The 9393-nt window shown below is 39.9% G+C and overlaps 1 protein-coding gene across 5 annotated transcripts; it reads left to right on the forward strand.

The window, feature by feature from the left end:
- Positions 1-160: 160 nt before the first annotated feature.
- On the forward strand, positions 161-9351 carry LOC117431325 (protein FAM234A). 5 transcript variants are annotated; one of them, XM_034926585.2, is made up of 13 exons: positions 685-813; positions 1644-1718; positions 3817-4099; positions 4302-4412; positions 4690-4875; positions 5088-5206; positions 5509-5641; positions 5801-5942; positions 6067-6213; positions 6460-6541; positions 6644-6796; positions 7261-7363; positions 7460-9351. In XM_034926585.2, the coding sequence occupies exons 3-13, from the start codon at positions 3844-3846 to the stop codon at positions 7669-7671; spliced, it is 1644 nt and encodes a 547-aa protein (XP_034782476.1). In that variant the 5' UTR covers positions 685-813; positions 1644-1718; positions 3817-3843; the 3' UTR covers positions 7672-9351. The 5 variants fall into 5 exon arrangements, with proteins under 5 accessions (XP_058851868.1, XP_033908024.2, XP_033908025.2 ...); XM_058995885.1 differs by lacking the exons at positions 685-813; positions 1644-1718 and adding an exon at positions 161-179; XM_034052133.3 differs by lacking the exon at positions 1644-1718 and having other exon boundaries at positions 655-813.
- The last annotated feature ends 42 nt before the right edge of the window (positions 9352-9393 follow it).

Below are 9393 nucleotides of genomic sequence, written 5' to 3' on the forward strand. Positions count from 1 at the left end.
GGGAGTTGTAGTTCACGTTCTCCACCACCTGCACACCACTGGCCTGATGATAAGTTAGCTAAAATAGGAGTGAAGAGAGAGGAAGTGGATATGGATGTGCAGTATGGTTTAAATGAATATTATAGAATTATTGAGAAACCGATTATTAATGAATGGCAGAATGGGATAAAGAAAAAAGGGTAGGACGTTTTGTATGGCTCAAAGTAAGGTTAAAATAAGGGAAGGGTGGTGTGGGTGGAATAGGAAGGAGGAAGTAGCATTAATAAGGCTTCTATAGGGCATTCAACATTAAAGGAACACCTGTATACAACTGGAGCGCACGAGAATGGGTTATGTATAGAATGTAGTGTAAAGGAAACAGTGGAGCATCTGATGGTTGAATGTGTTAGATATAGGAAGGTGAGAGAGGATATGTGGAAAGAATTAAGGGATTACAATATTTCCAATATTTTTTTTTTTTTTTAATGGTATAGGTGATTGAACAAAAATAGAAAAAGGTATTATTGGATGTATTGCAAAATATATTAGGACAACTAGAAGGTTCAAGAATATTTAACATACAGGGATTTTAAAAGGTTAAGTGTTCACAGCAGTTTTAATAGCCAAATCTGAACAGTAGGTGGCGACAATAAGTTTCGACAGAAACTTGGTGGCCATTAATAACAGAGCAGAAGAAGAAGGCGGCTCATGTTTCCTACCAACTGTACAATACCCATGATGCCAATCTAGGGGCGGAGTCTAAAGCAGGCAGAGTTGTTTATTCAGTTGGGTCTGAGTCTGACACTCTGGGAACAGCTGGTGAAGGAATACGCAGTAAGAGCAGAACTTTTGTTTTATCCTCATTTACTCTATTGGTCTGTGCGTAACTTTCCACAGTAACTTAAATAGTTTAATTGGTACCTCCTTATCAGATGCCCCACAAGGAAATCAAAATGTATGGCTACATCATGTTTGTGACTCGTAAACTGTGTACGGTATTAATAATATATATATATATATATATATATATATATATATATATATATATATATATATATATATATATTTATATATATATATATATATATATATATATATATATATATATATATAGGCTATATGACCCTCGGTTTTCTGTCTGCCCGTGTTCAGCTTGTATTAAGCTGTGGGGAATTCAACATTGCCATTAGCTTACATTATATGGGGGGAGGAATGGTAAAGTTGCTGTGATTTTATTATAATTTCTTTTTTATTTTTTAGTCTGTGTTATCTTGCGGTTCCTGGTTATTATCTTGTACAGACGGCACAAATGTTTTATTTACACTGCAGTGTAGCTCAGAGTTCAAGCCTTACGCAGTCACTATTGTCTATGTATTTCTGCTTGCACTTGATGTACTTCATTTAAATACTTCATTAAAATAGGCAAGAGCGGGGTATATGTACTCGTTGTTTCCTGTGAATTGTTTTACAAGATGATTAGATTTTCATTTTGTAAAATCATACACACCGGGAATTAAACAGATTGTGGGGGGTGGGGTTAGCGACATTGCCAAGCCTAGTAAAGCAGGGTGACACAGCATTGGGACATTGAGTTCTAGTAGGGAAAGGAAGCTCTCTAACCAGCAAATAAATGTATTTATTCAAAGTCCTGCTTGTTAACCCAGGATAGGTCAGCGGAGGTGAACAGTTTTCTTATTCCAGTGGGACACTGCCTCTGTTTTCACACTGACTCACTGAAGGTACTGTGTGTGATTTTCCCTCAGGTTGCATGCAGTGTTCAGCAGTGGCAGAGCTGTTGTATAGACCTTTCCCTTGGCATTTAAGTTAATGTGAACTGTAATTAAAATGCTCTTCAAGAAACCTCTTCACCTGTAACTGCAGATGGTATCATTTTAGCAATTGTGCCAATGCCAGCTTTGTACCTAAAGCATGTTAACTGACTGAGGGCAGGATGAGAGTGCTTGTGTTACACAAATGTTGTGTGTGTGTGTGTGTGTGTGTGTGTGTGCAATGCTTTATAACTCATTGCAAGCTGACATAACAGTTCATTATTTGTACAGCAACTCTGTGCTGGAAAAAGTGTTTGTCGTAGAAGCCCAAATGGATCAGATGGCTAAAAATGTGATTATTTTTGTGTTTGGTTCAAAGCAATAGGTTACAAGAGCATACATTTTTAATGGCTGAGTTAAAGGCTACATCTTCAGAACTACTGTAATGTGTCTAATTTTGATGAACCTGTGCATGGCATTCATGGCGTTCGTGAATTGTTTAATGGTACAGCTAATGTAGCTGTAAGGTGGAGTAAAGTATAAAGGACCTGTGCTGCTATCTGGTAACACCAAGATTCAGTTACAGCAGCAGTAATGCTGTTTGATTGTTGCTGTAATACGTCCATTCTGTAGCTACATGTAGGCCACCTCAGCCTCTGCTGTATAACTGTACATAGTTATACCATTTCATAAACAGTAATCAGTGTGAGAAGCAAGCACAGTGACTGGTGTCTCTCCCGCTGTGTGAGAAGCATAAACCACTAGTAACCTGCTGTGATTATTCAAGCAGGAAACCATGCATATTTCTATATTGCATGACCAGCTGCTTTTTTTTTCCATGCTATTCAAACTTATGGCTGGGAATAACTTGGTGGTATTTAACTTGGCACTCTCCTGCTAATTTGTTTGTTTGATTTGTTTTTTTAAAGCCAAGTGCTTGAAAAGAAGTGCATATTTAAAAACACGATGAACATTTTCACTGTTTTATTAAGATAATATATTTGAACAAGAAGGGTCACTGAGGTGACGCATCATTATTATTCTACTGTGGAGATTCCTGGGAAAACGAAACTGGTCCTGCACTAATAAAAGGGTAGCTTATCAGAAGTTCCTGTTTTATAAAACTGAAAAGCTGATCTTGGACTGCCACGACGGATTTGAATAAGGACATGCTGGCTGTTTCAAGGTAGCACTGACCTGGTTCGTGGTATTTGTGTCAGGGATCTGTGGGAGATGTGTTCGTGTTATCTGTGCCCAGCTGATAATGGACGACATGAAGCCAACCTGTAAAACTAAAAACATAAATCCTTTTTTTGAATGATGTGCCTATTTCTGGGCTGCTTTTTTAAGACTTCAATCAATGCAAACTGCTATACAGTTAGTTTGATGTTATAGGGTATGTGCTTTTAGTTTTTCCAGTCACATATAGCAGAACGACTGCTCCAGCTTATGATATTTGTATTATGCAGAATTAAATCAGAAAAAAGATGAGCTATTTCCTGTAACTTTCATTCCAGTAGGTTTCCTGTATTTGCAACTTTTTGTTCTGGACTGCAGAGCACGGTAATTGTCCTTGAAGAATTAGTCCGAGTCATTACACAGGACAAGTCTGTTTTTGTTCACTGAAACACCTGGGTCTCCATTCAATGTATTTATAAGCTCTACAATTTAGACTTTGTTATGAACTTAAAGCTTCTAATGTGTGTGAGTGGAACCTACTCTAATGATTTATAATTTCAAAACAAGTAAAGTTCTACTGGTTCGCTTTCCCAAACTGACAAGGCCTGGCTTTTTGACAGTTTTTAACCCAGGTGTGTGACCTATTGTATTGAAATGATGTAAATGTGACATCAATAGCCAATGGTGGATAATAGCTGTCCTGCTTGTACACATTTGTACAGCTTGAGGGGGCTGAAACACAAGATGCTGAAGTGAATTGTAGCTCATATTTATTTTTGTATGTATTATCATCCAATCTAGCTCATATAAATGTAAATCCGATTGATTGGAATGTAGAAAAGAGGCATTTGTGCTCTGCGAATTACAGTTGCACAAATGTCTTGCACAGATCCTGTGGCTGTGATGCGCTGAGATCATGACAGACAATAAGGAACAGGACACAGAGATCCACCCTTTGAAAAGTGAGGAGGGGGTGTCACCAGCTTCGCTCACCAAGAAGGGGGTCTGTCTGGGGAGCTCAGGGCTGTCCCACCTGTCAAGCTGGCGCACTGCTGCCTTCTTCCTCTCCGTCTTCCTCTGCCTCATCAGCATCTTTGCCTTCTCCTTCATCATCCCCTGCCCTGTGCGTCCTGTCTCACAGCGCACCTGGATCAACACATACGGAGATTCCTGTAAGTACATCAATACCGCAATTGTAAGATAAAACTGTATAAAATGAACTTGAACTTCCTTCCTTACCTTAGTTTCTTCTAGTTTTTCCGTCTGTATTTATTTACTGTCTTATATTGCAACAACCCGAGGGAAGACCATAATTTGAACGAACAAATAATAGTGTTTTCTCTATTGTTTTTGTTTTATTTTCCCACTCCACAGCAACATATACATTTCTGGCTGTAACGGACGCAAACAATGACAAAGTTATGGATGTCATTTTTGCCTTCAGAGGCTCCAAAGGCTGTCTGAATGTGTCTTGCAGCGACGCAGGTAACAAAATAAGATATTTTCCCAGACTCTTCTTTGTTGTTAATTTCAATCGAAAATTGAGAGAAAGAAGAAAGAATAATGGCCCCTCTTTCACTGGCTATTTTTCAGTATTTTATTCAGTCACATGCCTTTTAGCTGGCCATAGCATATTTGCTTGTTGGGTATCTCGGGTGGACTTGGTCAGTAGTGGGTTTTGGAAAACTTTCTTCCTGACCACTGAAGTGTGGTGAAGGCTGGATGGTCAGTAATGGCAGTGCTGGGGTTTGTTTGTCTCCAGGGTTCTCCTCGCCGTGTTCCTTCCTGGTTGCTGTCACGGGCACCAACGGCAGTGTCCTGTGGGAGAGGCCACTCAGTCAGGAGCTGCTGTGGGTGCAGTGTGGCATTGAGAAGCTGGGCGGGCTGGAGGCTCCCGGGTGCCTGCTGTTTCATTCCCAAAACCTGACCGCCATTGATTCCCGGAGCGGTACGTACATGGAACATACAGTGAAACAGAGCGGGCCGCAGCTGGGCCTGAAGGACTGCAGTCGGACGTATGCATGGAGGGGTGTAGGCATTCATACAGCATAGAGCTGCAGATGATTTTCATGAATCTCTGTTTTTTGTTTGTTTAGATTTCTATAACAGATCCCACTGTCTCTATTTTGGTAATTATTTTTTTAAAAATTTAATTTTTAGGGGTAACTTTGTGGCAAAACAACAATACACTGGGGCTGAAGCAGCCAGCTCTGAAGGTTCCAGACCTGGATGGGGATGAAGTGGGGGATGTGGTACTGATTGGGGCCGCTGGAGATGAGGTACAGAGAATGTGTGAAATGTTAAGCTGGGGACTTTTGGCCTCAGAGTTATCAATGTGGTGCACATTCGTATTAGGAGGTTACTTATCTATCATGGCTGATCTTAGGGGAACCATCTTGTGTATCAGACAGTGTCTGGATGCACAACTGCACTCTCATAGTCCCTGTGCGCGTGTACAAGCCACAGTACCAAATACTTTTCCAGGTAGTTATTATCAATGCAATTATTACTATACAGTACCATTCAGAACTCTAACCATAGCTATTGGTAACCTCTAGTAATAATAACTTTTTGCCATCAGACAAAGGTGGTTATTGTTTCAGGAAGAACTGGCCAGCAGATTGGTATTGATGCAGACCCTGGTCTCAGTGATGTATTGGGCCACGTAATTCATGTCACCAGCAGTGGGTCTTACTATATTCTGTTTAAAAAAGGTAAGGATTGCCACAATTGTTGCAAAAGGTTACTTTTTTACACAAGTATTTCTGCAAGATTCATGTAACATATATCAGCAAGTGAAACCACTGTACACTGAACCTGTTTCTGTCTATTTATAATTATAATTATATTCTCCTTTGGCTTCCTGTTTGTAGCAGACTCTGCTGTTTATGGATACGCTCTGAAGAATATCGTTGCCATGGCAATCAAAACGCCTGGGAGTAACATTAAATTGCAGCAGGATCCCAAGTGGGAGGAAATGACCAACAGCACCTCTGGAAGCGTGCCTGTTTACAAGTAAGAGTAAGGGAAACATGAAAAAGTGTTGTATTTAGTGGACGGATACGCATGGATGATTTGTTCTTGCTGTTTTATTTTGTAAAACAGTAGTATATTATTTGTTGTATTTCTTTTGTTGCAGTTCGGGCTCTGTTCAGCACCTGTTGAAAATGGGGAACCAGGGAAAGACTCCAGAGAACCTGCTTCTAGTGACTGGCCACTGGGTGGAGCTGACAGATGGGCAGAGCCTGCGCTCCCTGTGGAGGGTCAACATCACCAAGGTTATCAGGTGGGGACACAACCAGGGACTGTCACTGTGTTAACAACCAGGTATGAGGTGCCGTTAACACTGGGCTGCTGGTCTGATTCAAAGCCCTGGGGAGGAAGCAGTAAACTCTAGATCATTGGTGCAGAACTCCATTTCAGCCCAGGTCTTTATTCCAAGAAGGACCTAAATTAGTTAATTGCATGTGCTAAAGCTGCTAATCAACACATTTTTTCATGTACTTTTTAAAAATTGTATTTTTGCTTTTAGTGAACCAGTTTTTGGGAACTTCAATAAGGACGGTGTCCCAGATGTTGTGATTGAAGATGAAATTGGAAACGGTACAAAAAAGGTGCGAGTCTTTCCAGTTCCCTGCCAGGACCGATTCACTTTTAGAGTAAGAACACTGCATGCAGTTCTTGAGAGAATGTTTATTTCCTGTGATTTGTGGCAGGTGGTGATTCTGGATGGCAGCTCTGGAGCGGTGTTGTGGGAGGTGGACATGGTTTCCAGTTCAACAAGCCCAAAGACTTCTACAGTGAACACTACAGACTACAGGTCTGCTTTCCTGTTCTGGGGGGAGATCCCTGGCGAGGCGAACGCAACTGTGAGTACGAGATCCAGCTGCACACGTTTAGTTTAACTGAATGAAGAATATATTCTACATAGCAAACGGCATATAGTTTGAAAGAAGAAAATCTTCAGGAGATCACCTACTGTATTCCTGTGAGAACTGCAAATCATTACTTCCAGGATTTTCTTTTTTATTTAAACTGTAATGTTGTAAAACTCAACTGAATGTGTTAATTGTATTTAAAACAGTATATTTTAGAGAAGATGAACAAATGCCCTGTTGGATAAGATCCCACTCATGATTTAATGCCAGCAAATGATCAGATGCCACTAATCTACGCAATCAGATTCTTTCTAAGTCAACTCTGACATGACTTGGGTTTTGCAGGCGTTAGCAACCTATGATCAGTGCCGTCTGGGTCTGTAGGTTTTTCAACCAGCACTGGGTTCAGAACAAGTGAATTCCTTCCCTATTGATTTTTTTCCCCTTCTGTTTAGGTATCATTGAATCAGCAGCATTTTTTGTACCTGCTTCATCCTTCCTATCCCAAAATCCTTTTGGAGCTGAACAACAGCACTGAGAGTATAGCAGCTTTCAAAGGTGAGTGCACCACCACTAAGATCATTGAAATGTGTGTACCAAGGTTCTAAAGTATTTGTAACGTGCAATCGTTATCTCTGTGCCGTTGCCTTGCAGCGGTCCTCTTTGAGAAGAGCAGGCATGCTGGCTACATGCTGCTGACCGGCCCCACGGAGCAGTCGGAGACGGGCAGCGTGTCGCTCGCCAAGCGCAAGCTAAAGGAGGACGTGGCTCACAGCAGGGTGGTGCGGCTGAGCCAGGAGGAGGGGTTCAGCGACCAGGAGATCAGGGACAGCTTCTTCAGGCTGCGGTACAGCAGCAGCACCTAGAGTGCTACACACCCGTCGAGGACTGAGGCTGCCTTTCACTCGCACACGAACAGCACAAACCTGTCTTTCTGATGTGGACGAGCGCATTCTCACATGGAAAGGTTTTGGAAGACGACTGCAGTATTTTTTTTTTTAAATTTAAGTGGCATAAACATTTAAACATAGCAACACTAAATTAGCATATGTCAGGGCTAGGCAGCTCCGCTCCAGGGTTAATAGACTACTATAGGACTACCACTTTAAGACCTGGTCAGATGATCAAGTAGTTGAATTTATTGATTAAGAAGAACATGGTTGAAACATAGACCTAGGCTGGACGGGCATGCTTGCCTATACCTGGCATTAGGTCACACTATCAGTTATTATTATTATTATTATTATTATTATTATTATTATTATTATTATTATTATTATTTTATTTTTTTTAGTGTTATTTACACTGTAGCTACGGAGCAATTTTACATGCAGTTACATAATAATGATGCATGTAAAATGTAACTACTCAACTTCATGAGTTACTGTCACAAAGATTTGAAAAGTGTCTAACCTGAAAATTGGATATACTACTCAGAATCTGATTGTTTTACATTTGTGCTTTCTAACACTATTCATGGCATTTCAGGTACTTTTTTAAAAGGGTACTTAAATAACCCATTTTGGACTCTGATTGCAGTTTTAATTGCAGAGCATAAATCGGTCAACTCAAGGCCACATAGTTTGACGTAGTGGACAAAATGTAAGAATACTATAACATGAAGCATTAAGAACCAAGCTTTACATCTACAGATTAACAGTATACACAACTGCCAGATATAAAAATGCATTGGGCAAAAATAAGATGCATTACAATTTACTTTTTTTTTTTTTCCTTCAATATTTTGAGATTCATTCTGTAGTTACATTCTGATGTTGTTTTGAAGTTCCTCCAGTATTTTTTTGTCAATTTAATATCAAATGATTTGGATAACTAAATGTACACTGAATAGTATAACTAAATCTATATTTTTCCAGGTCTCTTTATATCCAATAGGTCCAATATAGCACAGGTTTGACCCGCAAGGTTTCAAGTCAGAAGAGTGATGGTTTCTGGGTTGGTTACCTATGTTCTAGGCAATGGGTCAGATCTGTATTAGCGTGTAATTTGCAAAAAAATGTGAATTTCAGTTTCTACAGTAGCAAGCAGACCTTTAAGAACGATTCCCCACAGCCAATACAGTTTTGCTTTGTGTTTGATATTATTTTTTTCAGTGCAATGGTTGTGGATTGTTAGTTTGTTTAAATACTATATACTGTAATATATTTAAAAGCTCTTTGCACAGAAAATTGGTGTAAGGAGGGTGGACAGTTGGGACCCCTTTTACCAGCACAGACTGTTATGTTCAATCTTTGCAAATTACCTGACTGTGGGGGGATGTTGGGTATTAAATCAGTCTGGATTTGGGGAGTGGTTTTTATACCCATATGCCGATATGTTTTTATGCCCTGCTTTTACTGGTGGTGTGACTGGTACAGCCAGGTATATGGACTGTTTTCAGGTTACATCATCTTTGATGTGCCTTTTATTTAGTATGCTAGTATTACCATGTGGGTTAGACTGTATGGTTTATTATTATTATTATTCAATTGGAACAATTAAATGTTTCCCCCTGTTTTGAAATAAATGTTTTTACTCCCAGTTAATGCTTTTGTAACTGGTATGCTTATTCTGCTTACAGTTTACAG

Source organism: Acipenser ruthenus, chromosome 22, assembly GCF_902713425.1.
Source record: "Acipenser ruthenus chromosome 22, fAciRut3.2 maternal haplotype, whole genome shotgun sequence".
Lineage (NCBI taxonomy): Eukaryota > Metazoa > Chordata > Actinopteri > Acipenseriformes > Acipenseridae > Acipenser > Acipenser ruthenus.